The sequence below is a fragment of the Mugil cephalus genome, chromosome 5 (genome assembly GCF_022458985.1).
Source record: "Mugil cephalus isolate CIBA_MC_2020 chromosome 5, CIBA_Mcephalus_1.1, whole genome shotgun sequence".
Taxonomy (NCBI): domain Eukaryota; kingdom Metazoa; phylum Chordata; class Actinopteri; order Mugiliformes; family Mugilidae; genus Mugil; species Mugil cephalus.
The window spans coordinates 9,493,214-9,519,221 of NC_061774.1; the positions used below are offsets into that span (position 1 = coordinate 9,493,214).

Consider the following 26,008-nt stretch of genomic DNA (forward strand, 5'->3'; position numbering starts at 1 on the left):
ACATTTTAAAAAAAAGTATTTTTCAGGCCACCGTTTTAAAATGAAGACCCACCAGAAACTTCAGTGAGATACAGTTTTCATTGGAATTTTTGTAGTTGCAGAATAAAATGTCACTATTATTTGTTACTCTTCACTTACCATAGTTTACCAGGAGACATTTCAGACATTGTTGTACCATGAGTCACAAAAGATACTCCAAATTGGTCACGGTGTGTTGGACGGCTTAGTAGTAGTATTCGCTAAAACACGTTGTATAATTAAAAGTCTGAACACTCATATGGCTGGATGTACTGAAGCTACTGTGTGAACCTTCACTTTGTCACATATCCAAATACATAAGAATGCATCAGGAGATGAATGTTTACAATGGCGCCGGTACAAGGTTCAAACAAAACACTCGCAAACTTGAGGCTTTTAACAGACTGTGAAACTTCCTGCCAAACCAGGTTATCAAATTTTCGGCTTGTGCAATAATGACTGTGGCAGAGGACCAAGTGATTAAAACAGAAAGGTGAGTACGTTCAGGCAGCCTCATCAAAGCCTCGGGTCAATTTAAAAGACTGGATTACCGTTGATTTAACAGCCCCTTAGACTTGTGTGTTCATGCTGTATTAAAACAGATCTCAGTGTTTGCCTCTCAAACTGAGCCTAAAGTCTCTCATTTTCTTTAAGAAAACAGCTACTGGTGAAGGCCCAGACCACCATTGCTCAAGTTGATCCATTTTTAGGAGAAAGTGGGTCCAATACAGAAAAACTGAACATACAATATGTGAAAACACAGCACTGAGCCTGCAGATAGCATGCAGATAGCTTGTGTTGATGCCACGGCATGTGCAATTAGGTTAGTCATAGCAGAGCACAGAGAAAGTGGGTCTGCACCTGGCTATCAGACACCTGGAGCCACTGAGGCATTTTACACAGGAAGCCTCTCACCAGCCTCTTCTTAGCCATGACTCAGCTAATGAGGAGCAGCGCAGGGTTTAAAGACAAACATTAAAGATGGAGATGGAGTTCAGTATCGGTAGGGTGTGTTACATTTCAACACAATGACCAGGAAGCCGCACAAGAATTGAAAATAAAAGGGATTACCACATAAAAGACTATGTCTAGTTTAAACGGCAGACTCTTCTGAGACAAGGCAAACATAGTAGCCCATCCAGTGTCAGACAACAGTGGTGCTGCATGTGTTTTTTTTACATGTTGTTTACTATGAATTTGGAAAAAGTTGCAGCAACCAAAGATCATACAATAAAAGAAGACACTGTCTGTAGTGAAACTCTGTATATCCTGACATTGAGTCTAAATATTAGATCTAAATCATAGAAAGAAAAAATTGCAGAGTAAAACACAAAGTGTCAAGTTAAGAGATGACAAACCATAAACCAAAATGCTCTTTTATGTTTAGTTCCTCGGCAGAACTGAACAATTTCTTATAGGATATAGATTACATTAATAGCTTGTCTTTTAGTTTACATATCCATAGCAGGCTTTTCAAGAAGAAAGATGTCAGTGTGTAATGCACTAATGACACACAGTGCACACTAAGTCACATCTTAAATGTAAATGTGAGTGCTGTCGCACTTTAACACTCAAACCAGATGTCCATTCAACAGAGCTTTATGAGATGCAGTTGAAAGCTCATAAAGTTGTGAATTATTTGGTCAAATACAAATAAATCAAATACATATATATCAGAATAGATCAGAATGCATTCATTTTTACTAGTATACTGAATGTTTTGGCAAATAGTCACACATGTTGAAATTTTAATAGCTATTTACAACCTTAAGGTATAACATCATCGGTGGAGGTCCTGAATTATTTATGGCACTTGTGGCTAGAAGTCGTTTTTGCTCATATATACATACATATATACATATAAAGCAAACGTTCATTAAATTACCATAAATTAAAATCCATTCATATCTTAATTGGACCAGTTATTCAATGGTTTCCCAACAAATACCCCCCTTTTCCTTTTAGGACCCCTATCAGTAAAAAACCCACACAATATCTTATGATTAGAGTTACAACCGGTTGTTTTGTGGTCTATAAGAAGTCTCACCTCCCTTGAATGGCCTTAACCCACATGGCAAACTTTCAAGAGCTGTTACATAATGCATCCTAACAGGTAGCCTACATGTTGCTGTTTACGCCTCTGCTGTCACGCGAAGCACTCGGTTTCCCAGAGTTCCGCTCCGCGCAGGCGCAGAGCGCGTCGCCTGACAGTGGTAAACAGACGTCAGAAGGGAGTCTTCGCCTCGAGTCAAAACAAAACAAAACAAAACAAGTCGAAAAGATAGTGAAGGAGTGAATATTTGGACAGCCACGACGACAAGAAGTTTCACAAAAGTCGTCGCCGGTTAGAAGCGGGGACTTGGAGGAAGTTATCGGTGGCTTTTCACGGACTTTTCCACGGATTGTAAACTCTGGAGTAGCAGGAGCTTAACGCAGCTAACGTTACGGTGGCTATCGGGCTGTTTTCAAAGTGCGGCGAGTTGGAGCCGACAGACCTCCGGGCGCCCCAGCTTCAGGACAGCACGGAGGAGACGCGGCGAGCTTCGCTTACCGAGACTACGGGGCGAAGATCGCCTTAGCTCGGGGCCTCGGTCGAGGGTTTTTTTTTCTATCGGGGCTTCTTCGCACATCGTGTGCCGCGGCGGCAGGAGTGTGGAGAAACATGGCAGATGGTGACATGCGCCTGGACGCAATGTGGCGGATCGTGCAGACCTGAGGCACGGACTTCTCTTACTACGTTTCTACCACCGCCTCTCCTTTATATATATATTTATATATATAAAAACCTGTTAAACCATAAATTGTACACCTTTCTTTGCTGGAAACCTGTTTGGACGTTTTATTAATATAACAGGCCGAAGACTCTTTGGAGCAGTTGTTGGACAAACCGGACAATTTACTCTGATTAACCGGTTAGTGGTTGTTTGTGTGTTTTTTTTTTTTCTCGAAAAGGAAGGTTTGAGTCTTTTATTTGTCTTAGCTCAGACACCGCGTTGTTTACAAGCTCAGACGGACAGGGGCTAATCCCTGCACAGTCTTCACAGTTTTACTGTACAACACCTGTACATTGAGACATTTGCCTCACAGATAATTCGTAATTGTTTGGCTTTTTCTTTTTTTTCTTTTTAAAGAGAACACATTTACAACATACTTAAATTTGTTTATTATTCCGAGCAATGGCATTACTTTTTATCTCAAGACTTTGTGACTCGTTTCCAGGTGAGCACAAACATCTGTAGAGCCAGATGTTGTGGTGCTCATTGCCACTCTTTTGTTTTTATTTCGTTCAAACAAAGGGCCCGAGGTCCCAGCCCTCCTTCATTCTCTATAAATCGGAAGGTTTATGATAGTTACTATTAAGGAGATTATTTGGGTTCCCTAATCTCCAATCTGAGGATTAACCGAGGCTGTTGGTGTGTCCAGATTATTACGTCTCTTTCTAGGCCCCTCACTTGACACCCCCGCACCGGGAGAAGCATATTGCTGTTGTTTTTAGCCCATCGTGGGCCCAGAGGTACCATTAAACTTTAAAGGTGGATGTTTTAGCAGCTGCTTGTAGTTGAGTGGAAGTTCAGAGGACCGCCATGGACGAGTCGTCGATGCCCCCGATTGACCCGGACTTCGAGCCGCAGAGCAGACCTCGCTCCTGCACGTGGCCGCTGCCGAGACCCGACATCTCGGCTGTCAAACCGGAGGTCGCGGACGGCACCGAGTCCGCCGCTGGGACCCCGCCCGCCGACGAGGACAAGCCCGAGCCGCAGCAAATCACATCCGAGTCCGACAAAGCGGCGGCCGCTGCGGAGGGCGGGGCTTTGTCCAGCGTGGGCGGAGCCGGCGCGACCCCTCGCAAAGGCTCGTCCCGACGCAACGCGTGGGGGAACCAGAGCTACGCGGACCTGATCAGCCAGGCCATCGAGAACTCACCTGAGAAGAGGCTGACCCTGGCTCAGATCTACGAGTGGATGGTGAAAACTGTGCCTTACTTCAGAGACAAAGGAGACAGCAACAGCTCCGCTGGCTGGAAGGTGAGTTGATGCTGCTCGTTTTAATACAAATACAGATCGTCTGGTCCGCAGACGTCTGTTATATTCTGTGGGTGGTAAAATATGGACAAAATGCAACCACATGTCGTAATATCAACAGTATTAAATACAAAGTGTAGTTTCCATTCGGCTTATTTGAAACAAACCATTCATTCTTAAAAGCAGCACTTTTAATTATGTCTTTTTTTTGTTTGTTTTTTTCCTTTTGTTGAATGGTCTCATCTGACTTGAAATAAATCTGGCCTAATAAGTGCTCTCACGCTGAACTGGTAGTGCAGACCACAAGTTCCCAGTCTTTTCAAAGGAACCAATCATAGCCAGTTTTTAATCCTTTTTTCAAGTTTGCACAATTCAAAAATGTAGATGTAAAATTGACTAGTTCTCTAAATTGACCCCAAGTGTGAGTGTGAGTGAGGCTGGTTGTTTGTCTATGTGTTGGCCCTGCACCTGTCCAGGTTGTACCCCGCCTCTCGCCTGCTGACAGCTGGGATAGGCTCCAGCAACCCCCGCGACCCTAGTGAAGGATTAAGATGAGATGAGATATACACTTTATCTGTAGAGTAATGCAACTCCTAGGTTTGTCTAGATGATTCAATATTGGGCCGTGATTCTCAAAGATAAAAGTTTCCTTTTCTGTAATTTGTCTCAAGGTGTATTTGTGCTTTAGTTTTGGTAGGATAGTTTTAACTCCGGTGGGCGATCCTGAATTGAAAGGAAAGCACTCGACCTGTCAAACCTAATTCTTTCTGATTTTTCGTCCCTCTTCCAGAATTCAATCCGCCACAATTTATCACTCCACAACAAGTTCCTGAGGGTTCACAATGAATCGACAGGAAAGAGCTCCTGGTGGATGCTCAACCCGGAGGGAGGGAAGACGGGGAAGGCCCCCCGGCGCCGGGCCGCCTCCATGGACAACAGCAGCAAGCTGCTGAAGAGCCGCATGAGGGCCAAGCAGACCAAGAAGCAGGCGGGAGCGGCCGGGCTGGGCGGCGCCGGCGGGGTGCTGCAGGGCGACGGCAGCACAGGTTCAGGGGGGGCGGACAGTCCGAACTCGTCCCAGCAGTTCCCCAAATGGAACAGCAGCAGCCCCTCGTCCCGTGGCAGCCTGGATGACTCTGACATGTGGACCACGTTTCGCCCACGCACGAGCTCCAACGCCAGCACCCTGAGCGGACGCCTGTCCCCCATCGCTCCTGGTCAGGAGGACGACGACAACCTGCCCGAGGACAGTCTGCTGGGGAGATACGCTTCCAGCAGCCTGGCCCCCACCCTAACGGAGACCCTGGAGGAGCTGGACCTGATTGACGGCCTCACCTTGATGACCGGGCAGCAGGGGGGGGCGAGTCCCAGCACAGCCCCACCGGCGCCTCCCACTCCGCTGCCCTCAGCCTCCACTCTGCTGCCTCGAGGCCCAGGCTTCCCCCCCTTCCATCAGCTGCAGTCACCCAGCCTCCCGCAGGCCTCCACTCACAGCGGGACCCAGGCCACGGTCTCTCAGTGCGGCCCCACCAGCAAGGAGCCTTCCACCTTCAGCAACTCCCTCTTCAACCCCATGTCCGGCTCAGGCTCTCGTGGGAGCGGCCATTACAGCACCCACGTGCCCTCGAGCCTGGAAGCGCTGCTCACCTCAGACTCCCCTCCCCCGAGCGACGTCCTGATGACCCAGGTGGATCCTCTCATGCCCAATCCCGGAGGCGTGGGACTGATGGGTCTGGGTTCACCCGTGGTGGGCGTGAGGCCTAAACCCAACCAGCTGCTGTTGGGTAAAGGGCTGGAGCCGAACACCGTGGCCCCCATCACGCTGCAGGCTCAGATGCAGCAGCAGCAGCAACAACAACAACAGCAGCAACATCACCTTCACCAACACCAGCAGCAGCAGCATCACGCTCAGATGGGGTTGGGGATGATCCTCTCAGGTATGTCTCAGGACCCGTCTCAGCTCTCTGCTCTCAAAGCTCAGCACGCCACCGTGTCGGGCGTGGGCTCCCATCACGGGGGCCCCGTCGCTTCGGCCAATCCGAGCGTGAACCTGCAGGGGATGAATCAGTTCGGAGCTCCGTCCTGCTTCCCCACCGGCCAGGACCGGCTGCCCACTGACTTGGACATAGACATGTTCACCGAGAACCTGGATTGCGACGTGGACTACATAATCAACAGTGACCTCATGGACGGAGACGGCATCGACTTCAACTTTGACCCCATACTGCCTGGAGGCCAAGGCTACCCGGGGCCGGCCACCACACAGGGCTCCGCTCACAACTGGGTGCCCAGCTAATTCTTCAGCTGACCACGTGACGTTAGCCAGGTACACGCTCCACAACCAGTCCTTTGAGATTTAATCCTCTAATAGGCTGGAAACTGAATATTTGATCTTTTAGTGTGATTATAAATAAACGACTTCAGGAAGATCATTTTTAATTTCCTGGGAGACAAACATAATAGAAAGGTTAAATAAAGTCAAGTTGCTTCTTTTATCTGTTTTATATCACTGTTAATTAAATATTTTGTCGCTGTTTCATATGTCACACAGCAACACGTGGATTCACGAGCCAGTCAACCTAACAACACAAGTGACCTTCTTATCGTGTCTTTTCTCGCAGCAACTGATGTCCAATCCAGATAACCTCACAACCTGACAGAGCAGCCGGCGTGTCCCCTCCTTCCTGCTGGCTGAGGACACTTTTTTTTTCTTTTTTTTTTTTTTCTCCTAATGCGACATTTCTCTTGGACTTTAAACGGCAAAACCAGACCTCACCCATGTCACGTGCCAAGACATGCAGAGGACGGGGAGAAGATTCCGGCTACTATGCACAAGTTTTCTCAATTCATTATTACTTTTTTTCTAAATAACACTTGGCAAAAAATTTGGCTGCTGGCCATTTTTTTCTTTTTTTCTTTAATTCGAACTGATGATTTTTAAAGATGTGTGACATGACGTTTTTAGAGTGAAAAGACAAATCACGCGCTCCCCCTCCGCCGGGGAGTCCACACTTCAGTTACTTTACACCAGAATAGCTTTAGGGTGGATACGGTACCTTTGGATGTAGATAGTGTTGTGTTGAAAACTCCATGGACTGTGTATTTTTTTTTTTTTTTTTTGAGAAATGGCCAGTTTTTTGCGCTGACACTTGCACAGCATGAATTGCCGTTTGCTCATCTGAATCAGGTGTGCTTAGTCTGGTGCACCGTGAGAAAAAGAAACAGAGTCTGTAGAGAGCGCTGAACAGGTGGAAGGTAAATACCTGGACGACTGGAGGCATAAAATGTTTTTGCCCGGACTAAATATCCGATTATCACTGAGCAGAAAGAAAAAAAAAAAGACTGGACAGTTAGGAGGGTATGTATTTGCAGTTTGGCATTTTTTCATCCAGCGTGTTAAGGTAGATGTCACTTAGAGGGTATTTTTTACAGCCCTGATGTGCAGATGTACTAACAGAAGAAATGAAGAAATGTGATTTGTGAATTTACACACGGGGCATTCAAGGGTAAATGAATGATTGGTCAGCTAAGTATTACATTGTCCTAGACCGCAGTATGCCTCCACTGTCAAAAGGTCCACCTGAGTTAAAAAAGAAAACAAAAAAAACTTTCCTTTCCTCGAGCCTGTGCATTTTCTAAGCACTTAGGTTTCCTGAGACACAGGGAGCCCGAAACTAAACACACACATTACTTTGGGTTTTACCATTTCAACAAGAGTTAATGATCCTGTAAAAGAACCAATGCGATGTACACGTTGCACACGACGGCATGCTATGCAGACTTATCAGGAGAGCTAAATGACACCTTGAAGGAAAAAGAGAATCACTTCTTGAAGGCTATTTAACGTTGTTTCCTGATATTATCGGAGGGGATTCGGGTGCTTCACGTCAGAACATCCTCTCACACTGTAATCTCTTCAGTACTAAAGAAATTAAATAATTTGTGTTTTGAGAAATACGAAAAAGAATATATTAGATTATAGTTTTAATATACAATTTAGGTGGAGATAATGAATCAGATATTAATACATATGAGTATATTACTAATGGCAAGGTTTTTTTTACATTGGAAGAAGCATTCTCAGACCATTTTTAACGGTGATTTTCTATACTTTTATTTTTGTAAAGGATGAGATGCATGTAGATTTTTTTACATAACCAAAGGAACACTAATATTTGCATGGCATTTAGGGAGCGCTTGGGCCTGACACAGTATCCTCGGTGTGTACATAAGCTTTGCAAAAGACGCCCTGCGACGTGAGGCAGATACTTGACCGTTTGAATCTTAAATTCCCACCAGGCGTCTGCCTCCTTTTCTTTGAATCCAAGTTTGTTTTGTTTTTGTTTTTTTGTTGTTGTTTTTTTTTTTTTTAAATCTGCGTTGAAAATGAAAGAAACGCTCGCAGAATTCTCATCTCAAGACGAGACAACCGTTACCTCTCAGGGTCTATCGGAGGACAAAAACAACGACGGGACAACGGTTCTGCACAGACGTAATCAGATGAGAGCAAAAAAAAAAAAAGAAAAAGTTTATTTTGCACAATTTCTTTGTTACGGCAGACTGGAAACCAACACTTTGTTTTGTTTTTTCTGGAGACTTAAAAAGAGTTGATCTCAAATTTATCTTCCCTTTTTTTTTTTTTTCTTTTAGATCAAGTTATTCTAGCTGTCCAGCCATGTATATCAGTACTAGCCTATCCCTTGTTGTTTTTGTTTTTGACTGCCAATATTTAAAACACTATAGCATGATGTTACTCTGTGACTTTATTTTGTCATCTTCCTCCTCTTTTAAAATTTTTGTGTATTTAAATTCGTCTCCAGATGTAACATCCCTGCAGTTTAAACTCATTTCACTGTAGCTGTGTGAATATGTTAGCCTCTCATTTGTATAAAGCACTCTCTTCTTTTCACAAAGGTTTTTTTTTTTCTCTTTAAAAAAAATGGTGCTAGATGTCATCTGTGATCCCGGAGGACGCCATGATGCAGTAGTTGCATATCAGGGCCTTTGATATTTCTGTGTACGGCACAAGGATGTTAATTTGGTGTTATTGTAGAAGTTAGCACGCAATCAACAGTCCTTTCCCCTCTTTATGTTTTTACATGTATGATAATTAACCCTCCCAACCCCAACCTGGTCACTTAAATCTGGAAACTAAAAACCAGCTTGTTTAAACATGCATGATTTTACTATTATATCCAATCATAAGTACTTATTTTAGAAAGACATATATGATACAAACCCAGTGTTTTTTTTAACAGCTGATAGTCTGCAGCCAGTGGAGGAGCAGTTCGTCTGCAGCTGCTCCAGGCGTTAATGTCTAGTTTACTGCTGCCTGCTTCTATCTCCCCCTTTTATGTAACAACAGCTATCTACATATTTTTTTTCTTAACGTAGCAGTTAGTCCCTGTATGTTTTGAATTTTTAAAAAAATTGCCCCATTTGATACAGTATTTTAGCATTTGGCAAAGTTTGTTTCGTTTTTATCTGTAGGGAAAAGGTAAGAACAACAAATTGTGCATAAGCCAATTTAATTTTTTTTTTTATATATATATATAATGTTGATAGTTTTTTTTCTCTCTTTCTCATCCCCCTTCTTTCAGTTTATTTCTTTCTTTACGCAATGTAAAGTCAGCCAGAGATGACAAACAGTTCTGGACAACAGAAAACAATTCAATAAACTGTTTAACCCACTTGGTCTCACTGACTCTGTTTAGTTCTGAAGCTCCGCCACTAGAGGCTGCTGGTGTCCATAGAGTTCTCCGTAAAAATGAACACAGTAGCACATAATGTAAATATGTCAGTCGCCAGTTAATTAGGTACACTAGTGAAAGTCAATGCATTGTAACTTTTATATATATATGTATTTGTGTGTTATGTGTGGCTCTATGAAGGTTGTGGTATTCAACACTTTAAATTATGCACAGAGCTGATGTTTTCATTTTGGAGGCTGTGGTTTGTAGTAGGTTTGAACTGTATTGTCGTCTACCATTCTACGTGTTTATACTATTGCGACAACCCACTTGTACTCAGCGGGTAATCCTACGTAATAGGACGGTGTTTGTGTTTAGTTCAATCCAGCTTAACAGCACCACAAACTACATCCTCCAGAAACATGAGCTGAATTATCACCTTCTCTTACACAACTTCAACCTGAACTGAAGATGACTCAGATGTTGCTTTATCGTGAAATATTTAATTAGTTGTAGGAAAGAGGAAGGGACTAGGTCAATAAATCTTAGTACTAGATTATTAGAATACATCAGTTTTCACTAGTGTATCCAGCAACCTCTAGTCGGGTGAGTTCTCCTTAGCTCATCTTTGATTTTGTGAGGTATTGTGAGACTTTCAGTCACAATTTCCAGTCTTGTTGAGCAGATAAGCTGCTTTGATTGGAACTTAAACCTCACAGGCCAAGAATAACTGTGATGTTATTGACGATTCAGTAAAAAAGCTCCTTATGGACCTTAAGTTCTAATATGTGTGACTTGAAATCCAATTAACATTTTCTAATCAAGGTACAATTGTTTGCCCATTTGTATTCCCTCGTACACACAGAGTGTTTTTATAATTAAGAATTTTATTGGCAGCTAGAAAAAGTAATAACCAGGAAATGACTAATGATTTAAGAGCCCCTCACTGCATATCCAATGAACCTTCTTAATCGTTGCCAACAAAATTGAATTTGGGTTATAAATGAGCAGAAAACTCATCCTAGTCTGACGCAAGGTGGTAATAAGACTGAAGACCATGTTTTTAATGAATATGTAAAAGAAGAGAAGACACAAGGCATCAGTTATTTTCATAGAGCATCTTTATAGAAAACAGTATTTTTTTTTCACATTTTCAAAAACAGTTTTTTTGCCTTTTCACTTGATCTCTTTTTCTTTTTTTCTTCTTTTTTTAACATAACGGTCCATTTTTTTTGTGTTTAATCCGCTAAAGTTGAACATTTTTAACATCCATCTGTGTCAAAGGCTCTAGATGAGCTGCTGGGGCTTCGTAGAAGGTGTCTGATAGAAAACACGGGCGTTCACAGCTGTCGTATTAATCTGAAATGGTGCCGAGAAACACGAGGGGAAAAGAAACAAAACTGTTCCCGGTGAAGCAGGAAAAGTTTCAGGTGGCTGTGTTTCCAGCTGCGACCGAGCCCACGTCCAGCCTCCAGTCGTCCCTCCACTTAAGCAGCGCTCCAGTTGTAGCCTGAAGGCACCTGTGTTAACAGCACTTTTGCTTTTATCGATATGCAGTTCTACGTCTACGTCCTGCGGTTACTAGTCCTAACGCTAAACAGTCTACAACCAGCAGGTCCTATCGGCACACCCAGTAACAAACAAAAAAAAGTACCCCAAAGTTTACAAAACTGTAAAAATAAAACCGAGAAACAAACAGATACAGTTTTTAAACAACAGGTTCGTACATTGTTCTGCTTTACAAATCATACCGCGGACTCCGACTTGATAATCGGCTTTGATACAGCTCACAAAAAAAAAAAGCTTTAGTTGATTCTGAACTTCAGGCCGGTGCAGATCTACTGATGGACACTTTGAACATATCCAGCTCAGCATCAATCGTCCTCAAACGTCTCAGCTCTCAGACCTCGTCAGATTTGTCACAGATTTCATTTTTTTTTTTTTTCTTTTTGCAAACATCGTTACCTTTAAAATCCTTCTATGTAACAGAAACACAACATTTCTAGAATCCTGTACCTTCACTCATAACCTCACTCTGGAGTGAACTACGAAAGCAAAGTCTGAAAGTTTGAGGACAAAATAGTCAAAAAAAAAGAAAAAGAAAAAAAAAGAAGTCTTTATACACTTTAGAGGAAAAGGTGTCAGACCCACGAACTCTTTGTCTACTTACGAGCTACCTTGCATTATAAATATATAAAGTTTAAAAAAGTGCTTATTAAAAGAAACTATAGTGATGTGATCTCTTCCAGCAGTGTCACTGTTGTTTGTTCTTGACCAGCATTAATACAAAGAAAACAGTCGTCCTTCACAGTCCACTTCATGAACGTCCTCATCCAACACTGACTAGGATTGTCCAAAATAACAAAAACAAAGGCCCTGGTCTCCCAGTAACATTCATCCAACTTGTACAAAAGAAGTTTGTTTTTTTGTTTTTTAGGGGTGGGGGGTCGTTTTGGAGACGCATAGTTAATACAAAAGGATACTTGTCAAACTAAAGGAGAGTATTGGCCACTGGTAACATACTGCTGAGACTGGAATACAAGACAACAGGTAAAAATTAAAAGTACTAGTAATCATTGCACATAACCTTTCGATAAGAGGACTTCACAACGAGACCGTTTGCGGGAGGGGGTGAGGAGGGTGGTGTGGCACACTATGGTATAAACACATTGAAAAAGAAAAGCACATTCATGAGGCACAGCTGCAAAACAACGGAGCTCTGTGTCCTTTTAAAAGTGCCGCTCCCGTCCCCACGTCTCCGCCCGCTGCTGAGATGTCTTTTTATCCTCACGTCTCTGGGTCTCTCTGTACCGGCGGAGAGTTTTTTGAAACTTTGCGCCTCTCCGGGCACTTAGGCGATCATGTACTGAGTGATGGCTCTCAGCGCGTACAGCATCTCCGCCTGCAGCCGGGCCTCCATGATTAGTAGGTTTACGTGTATCTGAGGAGAGAACGGGAGATTGACTCATCAGAAACGCTGTTTTCTGTTGGTTGAAGGAGCAAAGGCTGGAGATACTCTGTCTCAGGACGTCCCACCCTACAAGCACTTCAACGGCTCAATGATAAACATGTATATTTGTTCAATCGGTTTAAAAGATGTAGGCGTTAAGACGACGATAAGCCTTTTTCCTGACCTCTTGCCAGGAAACTAACGGAGATGCCAGAAAGCCATAGATCCTGTTTAAGTCTGACCAATAGGTTTCTATGTGACGATGACAACACTGGGTTTTAACAAGAAACGCGTGACAAGCAGTGAGGTTTAGAGGGGCTCCCAGGGGATTTCGTGACCTTTGAACAGAGACAGGCTACCTGTTTCCCTCTGTTTTCGGTCTTTAAGCTAAGCTACGTTAGCTGGCTTCTGCCTGTAGTTTCATATTTAGACTCAACGTGGATCCACCCTCTCCCCAAAGCACGCACGACTTTAAGCCTTATTAAACATAATTATTCACTGCAGTTCTGCGCTGGATTCACTTTGACATCAGTCTCAACTAAGTGAGCGTGCGTCCTTTTCCTCTAACAGGTCCGTAGAGAGGCCTCTTACCCGTTCTAATGTTTTAAGTGGAGTCCAACTCAACGGACACACTGGAGTCTTTGTGGCGTCTGGAAAACAGGCCACGGCCTTGATGTACAGCTTCAAATCTCGCTCCAGCAACTGGTTCACCTCCCCGTACTCATAATCGTCGTAACTGCGGGCAAAAGCACACACATTTTTATCCACTGAACACGATAAAAAAGCAGAGTGTGACTTATGACTAAGAGAGGATGTTTGCACATAAATAAAACAAAGTCTTACCGGATTCCTAACACACAATGGATGTAATTCCATATCGCCCTCTTCAGGTCGGCGCTGTGCAGTGACGGGAGGGTGGTCACGCTCCTGAACCTGTCGTCAAGGAGGTGGCCGATGTCAGAATACAATCTGTTGACTAAAGAGAAGCCGTGGTCTTCCCATGAATAGTCCTAAAGGGTCAACGGGACAAGTCAGCGCAAGGGTTTGACATGAAAATGAGAACACACACACACAAAGAAAAGCAGAGAAAAACCTACAGAATTGCACATTTAAATGAGGTAAAATCCTAAAAACACTTGGCTGACTTTATATCATTTATATAGTTCCTCTTACCATTACTTATTATTTTCTGCCATGGATTCTTAGGTGCCCAACTAATGTGTTAAAAATACTATCAATTAACTTGCGCTGCCTGAGGCTGCCTGACTGCAGACACCAAATTTACATCTTAATTTGGCTGCTGATCAGCTTGATGCACTAACTGAGGCAGACAACCTGCCAGCCAGTCGGAAACAATGGTTTCCTGCAGCCGTAAACCGAAATGTCATCGCACACATACTGTAGGTTTAGTGCAACCACAACCACGCTCACCTGAACTCTAAATACTTGGAAGTGGTCCTCCTCCCGGCGCGCAAACTCCTGATAGCAAAAGTCGGGGTCCGTGATAAAACGCGACGGGTCCGCGAAGCACATCGTCTCCTCCTCCTCCTCCATGTCTAAAAAAAGAGACGACGAAAGCGAAGGAGACGTCGGTGAGGCGGTGAGAGTGCGTCACCGAGCGTGAGTGGCAACGCTCGAGTTTCACACCATGTGACCCAATTTAAACGCCCCAGACGGTCGTCAGAGGCGCGTGGGAACGTCTGAGCGGGTCTGTTTGTGGGTTACCTGTTTGCTGGAGTGTTTGTGTCTGCAGGAGACGCTCCTCTCTCTTCTCGCGCTCCTCCTGGGACTTCTGGATCCTCTCCTTCAGACACATCATGTCACAACTGGAGTCCAGAGACTGTCGGCACAAACACCGGGAGATGGAGCGACGGAGTTAAAGACAAGAAGCAAGACGGCCTCTGCTACTGTGGCTAGAAATATCCTGATGCTGCATTTAACATCAGCAGATGTAGACATACAGAACATATTTACACACTTCCTTCAGGGAACACAATTGTCTATTTTAGACTATGAGCTTTGCTTTATTTTTGTTTGTTTTAATGAAATACTGTTTAATAATGCTAATTTAATAATCAGTAGACAGAAAATCAAAGTCAGATGCCCATTTTTTTTCTATTACTGTAGACCATGTGGTTTCTAGTGAGTCTGCAATTTGCAGATGTTATTGTCATTTTTTTTTTTTTTTTTTTTAAGAATAAACTGGCTGGTAAAATATTGGGAAAAAATAATAGATGGTTTTATTTCTGCACATATTATTTTTCTTGTCACTAGAGATGTCAAAAGGTAAAACTTGATTATTTAAACAGACCGACTGCATTCAGCGATTTTTAAGAAAGAGCCCGTTACCCGTCGTCGTGTTATGTGTTCGGAGGGAGCGGCGAGCGACTGAGGCACGTTGGTGTTGCCGTTGGCAGCGTCAAAGGGACAGAAGGTCGGAGGGGTACCGTTAGGAGACTTGGAGAGCGGGACGAAGTCTGAGTCGGCGTCGCATCCGAACACAAAGCTGCAGAGGGAGTGGCAGTGGGCCAGGATCACCACAGCCTGCACCAGCTCGGCCAGCGACCAGCACTGCTCGCCCGACTTCAGCAGAGTCTGAGGAAACACGAATAAAACGCTGCTTCATTCCCGGAAAAAGGATTTAAGTCGGCGACGGCCGGGACGGGCTCCAGCCCACCCGTGACCCTCCCGAGGACAAAGCGGTTACAGAAGATGAGAATGAGAAATAATTCAGTGAGAAAACATTAAATAGAGTCTGATTACTGGTGATGTGCATTTGGTTACGTGCGGTTTTGTCTCTGTTTTTCTGGCCCGTACCTGAATGTGTGAGCAGGCTATGAGCCAGGGTTGGTGGGCCAGCACCTTGTTGATGTGGTCAAGGAGGCGAAGGCGAGAGGGAGCCGCCTCCAAACCCTGCAACCACAGAGGGTCCCCGCCCACCCTCAGAAAATGAGCCGAGTGCAGGTACACCAGGTAGTTGCAGTGATGTCGCGCCGCAGCCTAGAAGTGACAGGAACAGAATGACGACAAGGAGGCAGATTAAACCATGTCTTTAATTCAGCCCTAATACTAGCGTGATCCCTGTGTTTGTTTATTTTTATGCGAAAGTAACCGAGGAGGCTCTTGGCCTGCGGCGGGGTCACTGACCATGATGGCGATATAATGGCGGTACGGCAGCGGCAGTGGGCCGTCCATGTGCAGGATGTAGTGCTGCGTACGCAGGAAGCTCTCCAAGTACTGAGGGTGAGACGCCATCTGCTGGGACACAGCGTCCACGCTCCCCCTGCTGACCAGAGCCTTCATGAACAGCAGTGACACTCGCTCCTTCTCACTGTTCACCATCACCTGCAGGAACCAGGAGCAGAGGGAGAGACGAGAGGTTGTTTGTTAAAGGATATTTCTGCGTAAATTCCTTTATCTTCGGGGCTTTTTCGTACAGTTAGTTGATCAAAACAAGCAGTTGCGAGACAAAGAGCTGAGGGATTCAGACTAAAGAACTGTCAGTTTAATGACGGCGGTACATGTTTTCATACATTACATTGATCTATGTGCTGTGTGTTTACGTTCCTCCACAACACTGGTCATATATACTAAAGAAGTCCTTATAGATTTAATGAAATTACACGAAAACCATCAACACATGGCTCCATTTCCTTTGGGGACAATTATTAGATTTCAATTTGCAGACAAATGAGGTTGATGATGTTGGACTTCGGCGACGACTGGCTCAGACTGTGCTTTGGCCCGGAGTCATGTTCCAGGCTTTAAATCAACTAACAAGACGCAGACTTGGACGAAGAACCGCCGCGGTGCTGTGATACCGGCACCGCTGGCAAATGACTACATTCCTTACATTATTCTTCCTCCAAATAAAACAAGCAAACAACAGAAGCTCAGCTGGGAGCTCGTGGACTCGCAGGCCGTCGGGTTTGCTGAAGTAGGCTCATTTAAATCCACTATGTCATTATTAAATGACGAAGAAGTGCTGCGGATTAACAGGTGTCCACTTCTGTGAAATTAAAGTAAGAAAAAAAAAAATCCTGGTCGGTGTGTGGCAGGAAAAAAAACACCCAAAACTCTGCTCTAAGGGGGGATTTACATGCTGGGAGGAAGCACAGATGAAGGAACTAATGTGAAAGTTGAGCTTAGGAGGCCTTGAAGAGGGAAGCTCGACAGCAGCAAAGAAATGGATGAGACCAAACACACAAACATGGGAGCGACCGGGGCTGGGGAGCCCGAGGCCAAGAGAAACAGACCCATGTGGAGAGGGAAGCTGGCTTGCCCTCATAGGCACAGCCGTTTATTAGCTCCCTCGGTCGCACGGTGGCCTCTAGGAAGAGGTGTACGGGAGCCGGGCCGCGGGCGAGGACTCAGTTCCCCCGCATGTGAAACTCGAGTGTACAGCGCTGATCACATGCCAAATAGTTCACTGCCGTGTCAACTGTACAAGTTTTGGCAAAGAGTTCTCCTTATAACAGCACAAACGGCTGTCGAGGATTATTACCGACCTGTCAAATCACGGACACCTCAACTTATGTCACGGCTAGTTGGAGCAAATATCAACTAGCGGGCCTTATTACTTAATTTTAGGCCCGTACCCCTCTTTGGCATTCGACACCATGTTTATCTGGCTGGTAGCTCCATGTGGTATTTCACTTCTTGCTGCAGTGGATGAGGGTTTCCTCCGGATCACGCGCAAGGCTCCACCTCTTGACCTATATAGAATCTATTCTCAGACCATAAAAGATGTTTTAACGCTCCACGCATTAAACAACCCATCTCATTCTGACGTTTACATCTTCCTAATCTCATAGTTTATACAACCAAAGGAAGCAGGAGGATTCAGAAAAAAAAAAAATGGAGGGGGGGTTGAGGAGTTGGCACTGAATGAAACACGGACCCTGACCCGCTCTCGCCTGTCAGCGTCCATGAGAAACGATGCGGAGGCGACGTAGTGCACACAGGTGCCTGCCAATCAAAGCCTGACAAAAGCACATTCACACAAGTATCCCTCTGCATGTATGCCTGTGTGCCACGCTGCAGAATCTAGGTTACTGCTCCGTCAGACGCTAACTGGCTTGGACGCTGAAAGAAACAGAGGCCTACACCGTACAGAAAAACATGCCTTGAGTCTCACTTAACATGTAGGACGTTTTATTTCCAATCCGCGATTGTGGAGTAAGAAGGAATTTCCACTTGGTCTGATCATGTGATTGTAAATGGTCCACGTGCAGTACTTCGAAATCTTTGGTGAGGAAACTTAAGATTTGTTTAAATTTATTAATCACAAAGAAAATATCAAGAACTATAATTATTTACAAGATCTTATCAAGATCCTGTCAGTCCTGCACTAAATCCGCTTCACGATTGTTATAATGTTTAGATTATGTTGAATCAGTGTAAAAAAGGCAGTGATTCAAGTTAGGGTTAAAAAAATAAGAAACACAAAATGAAAACACAGTTGAATCAACATCTCTCTCGCTTCAGTCTAAGATTCAGTGCAGGGCTGTTATATTAGAATATTTTCATTTTCACTAGTGTATCTAACGAACCGGCAAGTGAGTGTATTTTTCAGAATGACAATAAATATACTTGGCTTTTAGGTTTCCTTGGCGTGTACAGAAAACACACCATGACAAAACCTCAGCACAGTGGGACGTCAATAGAAACCAAGTGATGCATTAACCCTGGGCAGGACACAGGCAGTTGGCCCGTTCATTGTCCCCTGTTCAAAGGGAGAAACACTATTTGTGTACAAGAATTACTTCAGCACAAGGTTACTGCTGTTGTTAGACAAGGTGAGGCCAAAATGACAGAGCTGTGCGCTGAACTGTGAACCCGGTGCCCACACAGGACACGCCACAGTACAAACGTCTTTAAATGGGCTCCAGAGAAAGGTGACAAACACATCGCAGATGTCAACAAGTCGCTAAAAGCCACCATTTAATGGTCACATTCTGTCCTTTATCGAATAAAATAAGAGACAATGCTCACCCTTTTAGCAGCAGAGGAGATGGGGTTAGTCATCGATGGCATCACGCAATCAAAGAGGAAATTGGTATTTTGCGTAATCTCATAAACATGTCTGGGCAAATACCGCAAAGTGAGGCAAACTGAAACAGGAACTACAAGCAAGCAGGAAATGACAAATCTCGCAGCTTAACTGCTGACAGCACAAAAACAATTCAGATAAATCTACCATCCAATTTACGGTAAATTTATTTTTTGCTAGGCTCATTCAAAGATCAAATCAAGCTAAACGGAACAGAAACTTTTAATTTTTGGAGAAGCTCGTATTTAGCCACAAATGTGATCCATCGCACTTCATTTAAAAGACCCATTTCCCTCCGACCTAATCAATATTTGTGACTTAAATACACTGCAGGAGGAGGTTTAGACAGATGCTGTTTGTCAAAGCTGTGCCCAGACACCCATGCACGCCACTTCATTCTTATCGCCAGAAAAGCAGCCAGAGAAGCTGCACACAGCAGCACTTCTGATAAGATGATACTCTCCTTATTGTCCACCCACACGGAAAAATACCCGAATAAAACGGAAAAAAAATAATAACTGGTAACAAGCACGTGTGGGTGGACATATGAAGCAACGAGGAACACATCATTCAGGCAACCGTGCATTACAAAGCATCTTTTGGTTTGGGACGTATGCACACAGGCCTTTTAATTCTGCTCACAATATGCCCGGCAGCAACTGATTTTGTAACACAGACGGTTTTGTCTTGTCAAAAATAAGCCTGACAAAGGCAGACAACAATGTTTATATTATGGGTGCTACTGTATTCAAATCTCAAGAGGAATTCAAACTTGCGGCCTGGCTGCGAAAATATATTAAAAAGAAAAACAACCGACACAGGGCGTGTTGCTGTAAGCAAAACTTCACAGGTGCAGATCATTTGACATTCAAAAGGAATCCTCCCTTCCCAACGCAGGCGAGGTCATTTGTTTATTGATCAGAGAGGACCAAGAGGCAGGGATGAAATGAAAAACAGGGGTGACGTCACTGAGGGGAGGAAAGGTAAGTGGAGACAAAGACGGGCTTTGATAGCAGGCTGACAAACAAAACAGCAGCACTGTGCAAGCCGGTGGATATGAAGAGAGTGCCGGACTGAGGTGACACACAAAGAAGTGGAAAAACGATGCCAGGCGTCTTCCAAGGGTAAATGTGTCAGCTCGAGATGAGACGTGCATGTGTGCATGCAGTGTGTAAGTGTGTGTGCGGTGGGCTGCAGGAGGGGGGGCTGCTGCAGATATAGGAGAAGGACATTCAATCTGCATTCCGACTGAGCCTTTAGGGGGTCCGTCCTTATCGTGCGCCAGTGTCCTGGCGACATTAACTCCCCGACACCCTCACCGGAAACACAAGCAGAGGGGGGGCTGATTTTGGCTCTGCAACCTGAACTCGGGGAGAAGTGCAAAAAACAAACCAGCTGCAGCCCGGAGAGGTTTGGAGAGGGGAGGGAAAGGAGCTGCACATACAACACAACACGAAACAAACAAAACACTGTGCTGCGGCATGAAAAGGGCAGAAAAATAAGCCTGCGTAGAGCAGATGAGTGATTGGATGTGTCAGAGAGGTAGATCAATGACCAGATGCAGGTAGAAAAGACTCGCTGATAATAGGGTAATTTATGACTCCTTCGCTCCCTTTTCACAGGCAAAAGGGTGTAGAATATCATATGAAAGCCAGATAAGATGTTATTTTTCCTTTGAAACGCACAAATACTTATTTGTGTCTCCAATCACAAACACGTACAAATGAGCAGCATGCAATTTAAAAGAAGCATTCCTCACTTGAGCAGAGCTGCTGCTGCTGCTGCTCACATTACTGCCTGTTTTTTTGGTCCATTTCTGGACTCTAATCTGCAGCAAACATGTATTTTTGGGAATGCACTCGAGACAGCGCCCCCTTCCTGTTGCACGGCGGAAAAACAGCAGCGGAGGAGAAAAACAACTTTGATTGGCAGTCCAGTTCAGCCAGCAAAAACAGCACAATAAAAAGTCGACATCATTAAGATGAGGGAAAGACGCAACGCTCCTTTGTGGGATTAGCATTTACGGGTGTACTATTGCGCGAATAACCCGTGCTTGGATGTTATTTTTAGTAAATAAATGTCTCTGCATTACTTCACAGCCACCAAGCTGACACTTTTCTCCCAATTCCTCAGATGATGTCATCGTCACCTGCAGCTTTCTCCTCACCCCGCAGCCCTCAACGCTCCTACACACTAAACTAAATCAGCGATATCTGAATAAAAACTACAGCAGGACCCTTTCATTAAAAGGAAATACTTAAACCATGCGCGGACAAACAACAAAGCGGAGTCGTTTGCTCAGCCACTGAGATGTTAAGCTGAAAAACAAGGCGCTGATTTCACCTTTGACGTTTTAATTCAAGCTTTTAGCACCGCGACGGTAAAACACTAATGTTAGCTTTGCGTGACACATTTTTAACGGATGGAGAACGAAACCGCGACATGTCTCCGGGTGGTGGGCAAAGGTGACAGCCCCTTTACACCGAAATTCAGCCGTAAAAACACAAATGTGTTGCCCCCCTTTTTTGTTTTTAGAAAAAAAACCCGTGGTTTAACATGTTAGCCGAGCTGAGTTAACGTTAGTTACAAGTTTCAGGATGTTAACGTTAGCTGCGCGCAGCCGTTGACGTTCCGTTACTAACTGGTGTTTAAAAGTTTTAAAGGACCAAGACTGTACAAACTTCATCTTTCGCCTCCTCTATCTGACACCACAATGTGCCGTCTACAGCTTTAAATGCCAGCAAAGGCGAGTACGAGAGTAGGTTAAGATATTATTCCTTTTATAAACGTGAGCCCCTCGGTAAATGAATGAACACCGCTCAGTTAGCCGCTAGCTTTAATTGTGTTGGCACTATTTTCCAAGCCCCGGATAATGTTAGAGGATGTTGTAACCTACCTGTTTTTGGACTCGCTGGTACTGGGTTCTTAGGGGGTACTCCATTTTATTTGTACAGATGATCATTTTCTAAAAAGCTGTGCTATTGCATGGATGCTGTTGCTGTGTCCCTTCGTGGTGCTCTCTCCCTGCTAGCTAACAAAGGCAGAGGGGAGCCTGGCTGTCTCTGTGTCTGTAGCTGCAGACTAGACCAGGCTAGACCAGACTACGGAGAGAAAGCCTTCCTACAGCCCAGCTGACAGCTCCAGTAACAGTGGGCCCAATCAAAGCGCAGGAGGCGGAGCCGGCTGCCTCGGGGTTAGATCCAAATGCTAATGAACATCTGCAAAACAACAGCGCAGCGCAGAGACGCAAAACAGGCCGAGGAGCACAGAGAGCAGAAGTCAGACTTCCTGGGACGGGGCAGTTTCTAGGAAGGAACCTAAGAATACACAGTTGGTGTTTCTCTGCTGCATTTTGTAGTAGCTGCGTTCATTTAACTACAGGAAACATTTGCTACATCAACGCGACGCGTTCACGGACTCTTTTTAATTTGCCTTTAAACCACAGTCAGGTTTCTGCATTAACTTTTTATCTGTTGTAGTCATCCCCCCTGTCCATTTAGGACATAACTAAACTAATATATATATATCTATATCTATATATATGTGTGTGTGTGTGTGTGTGGGTGTGTGTATATATATATATATATACACACACATATATATGTGACACAAAGACATCCCAGAGCCAGCCCAAAGTTCCCTGCTAACACAATATCAGTGAGAAGGAAGTGAATTACTATAAAAGTCACAAATAAAGTAGCTGTGCCTTTACATTTTTTAAGTAAAAAAAAAAACAACAACAAACAAAAAAAAAACACCCTTGCATCAGATCTCTCGATCTCTGAGAGCCAAGTCGGATGACCGCTTCTACGAGTTGCTTCACTTCACACTTCTAATGCACCAGTGGCATGGCGTGGGGATTTTTTTGTTTGACAAGTAAAACAAAAACCCCGATCTATATGCTTTTTCGGACATAAAAGGGCATGTTGCAACGTGTGTGTCACTATTTCATGTAACTTCAGAAACCACTGGCCAGTAAATCAACCACTGACGTTCCGAGCTACCAGCAACCACTCAGTGCACGTGTAGTTCCTCACGTTAAGAGTTGGAAAACCTTTATTCCTTTCTGTACGAAGTCCTAGTTTAGGGGTTGGCCAGATTTTATCTTAAGTTGTTGCTGTAGTGTAGTTTTGTATATATATATATATATATATATATATATATTTTTTTAAAAAAAAAATCCAAATTTCTTACCTACATTTGCTAATTTTACTAATGAAATGTCAACACAAACTTGATAAACTCACATCATTTTATTCAGTGACTAGATGATGAAGATGCTATGTTTTGACTGGCGTAAGGAGGAAGCGTGACTTTCCTTGGCCTCCAGGAGAAAATGCCGCTGTAACAGCACATTTAATTGCTGAAATGGTAACGGTGTTGTAACGATGGATATGGTGTTAGTTAGATTACCTAACCAAAAAAAAAAAACATGTAAAAAAGTAGGAAATGTCCTAGAGCCTACACACAACATTAATGGCCACCTCACTCCAAATGTTTCTGCACCCAGTTGCAGTTGAAAACACTTGTGTGTGTTGAAAGCGTGCAAAGATGTTAGCCAACCATGTATGCATGTTGTACTCGTGTGAGGGAGGAAATAACTCTTGGTCAGCATGTTACTGTAGCCTGTATTCGTCATTTACAAGAGGAAGAATTAAGACTACCTAGGAAGACGTGACGTCTCCTGACTCATCCAGATCTGCTGGTAAACAGTGCGCTCTTTCATTCATTTTGACTTACTGTGTAAATGTTTATTTATTGTGATTCTTCCTGGAGCATTTCTGTGTTTTTGTCCTTTATTATGATTAGAAACAAGCAGTTGCTACTTGTTGATTGTCAATTTTCGTGGTAGAGAGTTTAGTAGTATTGAATGGAACCTTTTGACTTTCTCCTTTGTTTGCTTTTATCTCTTCTATTTGTTTCCTCCATCTTTGATTCCTAATCTGAATTTAGATAAGGAGACAACAACCAGTAGCACAAGACACACTGCAAAGACTAGGATCTCAAACACTCATTAGTTGTCATCCTGCACAAAATGGATTTAAGAAATCATGTTTAGTCTGTGGGTCAAACTCAAGTTTTAAGGTTAGACCCTTGACCACACTCTGGCCTGTGCACTTTTATTTATTTATTTTCATCAGACATTTTTAAAGAATCACTTTCATAAAGTCATTTCATACAGACTGCCATGCAGCAAAGGCCCCAAAGCATAAACACGCGATCCGACACTACCCCGATGCAGGCTGACACCCTCTTCAGAGTCTGTGAAACTCCTAATGTCTGTGTACAGAAAACCTGTGGGCAGGTTTTCTGTACACAGTTTTAGGCTCCAAGCTAAGACTGACTGAAGTGACAATAACCCTCTTTCAAGATGAAAACATGACACAGCTAGTTTTACAGGCTTAGAAGTAATCCATGTGATGGGTAAACTGACCATCATGTGTGGAATCGGAGGAGTTCTCGTCTAATGCTACAAAATACAATATTTTAATGTGATCTGAAATCTGTAGCAGCCGTCTGTGTTCATGTGTCAATATGTCAACGTCGGTGTGTATAAGGCCATTGAAAACCCTTAAAGTTTACACATTAAAATAAAAACTCTACATACATGGAGGGACTGAGCAGAATATTACCCTCCAATTAGTGTGAAAGTGGATTATACTACTGAAGCTATAGAAGTGTAGCAATATAGACTCAAGATGGACAGATGTGACTGAATGAATGACAGGAGGAGGTTGGAATAAAACCACACATATGGCTGACGGATAGCATTCAAGTATGTAAATTTACAGGTAGGACAGTAAAATCTTTATCTCCTTATACATCGTTCAAGCTCGTGTGTCCTCATCTGAACTGAATACACAACAAGAATTGATTAGACTCCCTCTTGCCATGTGATATCCACTACTGACCGCTGCAAGCAGCCTCTTTTGATTGACCCTCCGCTCTGACCCAGTTGCTACTTGTTGTAAGGGCTCATTCAGTCCACTCTTGTCTTGGTGAAAGGGGCGTTTGTTTCTTTATCAGAAATCTTCCCACTGAATTAGTTGTTTTCCGAGCGCGGGAGTCTCCATCTTCATTTCGACTTTATTCAGTATGGACACGAAAACACATGAAACATAAGAAAATTATCTGAATGTTTACAACTTTTGTAAAGAGGCTTTAAATTATCGTTCAGTTTACAGGACCAGTGTACAGTGTTGAGGCATTTTGTCACAGTGGGGATGAATGTACACACATATAGTACTTGAGACAGCACTCACTTGCCAATTGAATGTATTCTAACAATCCTGCACTAATTTTTTGCCTCATGAAGTTTACGATATTCAACATTGGTTCAGAATAACTGGGAGAGATGTTTTCATTTTGGAGGCTATGGTTTGTATTGCATTGTGTTGTTATGTTGTATTAGCTCGTGTTTCTATTATTTTGACAACCCCAGTTTAGTCGGTAGTTAAATAACAATTTGATTTAATCCAGTTTAACAGCGCCACAAATTACACCCTCCAAAATTATTACAGTTTAATTATCATCACTCTTACACCATTTAGATGTAAACTGAACATTATGTCCGTGAAGACTTTTATCCGGGTCATGGTCTCTCAGACAAAGACAAAAGCTGGACTCATCCAATGATCATTCGTTTCGTGTACCTAATGAACTGACGAGTGTATACATTCAAGGTACTGTCGTCTCAGCTTCAGTACTTTAAATTTCTGAGCATGATGCTCTACAATTACCATGATGTATTAAAGAACTAGTCTTGAAGGTGAATAAAGGTGAATAAAGCTGGAGAAGACACTTTAGTTTGGAAAATTCTATTAGGGTCTATAATACGCTCTATTAGATTCACATGCAGTCGGTACAAACATCATGTGAATCATATTGTATCATCAGACTGACGCAGACCAAATCAGATAACTGCATCTGAACGGAATAAAGTTATGTTTTTCAAAACATCTGCAGCAAGGAGGTTTTTCAGTTTGACTCTGAACACAGTCCTCTATGTAAACAGCTTTTTTATAAAGAGATGTCAGATCGGGTTTAATAACTCTCTGATGAGACTCATAAGAGAACAGATTGGCATTTGATTAAGATGTTTTCGAGTGCTTTCACTCTGTTATGTTGTTGACATTTCCTTGGTTTGGTTATATGTTAAAATGAACCCATATACTTAATTAAACTGCGGCGGTGAAACCATAGCAGTTTAACCACACAACGATAAAATGTTTCTTTCTAACTTGTCAGCTGTGACACATTATACCAAATAAAGGAA

General features: G+C 43.5%; 2 protein-coding genes across 3 annotated transcripts; one reads left to right on the plus strand and one right to left on the minus strand.

Moving 5' to 3' along the window:
• The first annotated feature begins 1,918 nt into the window (after positions 1–1,918).
• foxo4 (forkhead box O4) lies at positions 1,919–9,730 on the plus strand. Of its 2 annotated transcripts, XM_047584665.1 has the most exons (4): positions 1,922–2,930; positions 3,442–4,043; positions 4,831–6,366; positions 6,662–9,730. In XM_047584665.1, exons 2-3 carry the CDS (start codon positions 3,603–3,605, stop codon positions 6,334–6,336), a joined length of 1,947 nt encoding a protein of 648 aa, XP_047440621.1. In that variant the 5' UTR covers positions 1,922–2,930; positions 3,442–3,602; the 3' UTR covers positions 6,337–6,366; positions 6,662–9,730. The 2 variants fall into 2 exon arrangements, with proteins under 2 accessions (XP_047440622.1, XP_047440621.1); XM_047584666.1 differs by having other exon boundaries at positions 1,919–4,043; positions 6,592–9,730.
• Positions 9,731–10,833: 1,103 nt separating this feature from the next.
• sesn4 (sestrin 4) lies at positions 10,834–21,850 on the minus strand. The gene is made up of 9 exons (XM_047584667.1): positions 21,629–21,850; positions 15,828–16,025; positions 15,498–15,680; positions 15,030–15,275; positions 14,406–14,520; positions 14,112–14,236; positions 13,524–13,690; positions 13,272–13,416; positions 10,834–12,671 (listed from the first exon to the last, which is right to left on the minus strand). Exons 1-9 carry the CDS (start codon positions 21,692–21,694, stop codon positions 12,582–12,584), a joined length of 1,335 nt encoding a protein of 444 aa, XP_047440623.1. The 5' UTR covers positions 21,695–21,850; the 3' UTR covers positions 10,834–12,581.
• Positions 21,851–26,008: the final 4,158 nt, after the last annotated feature.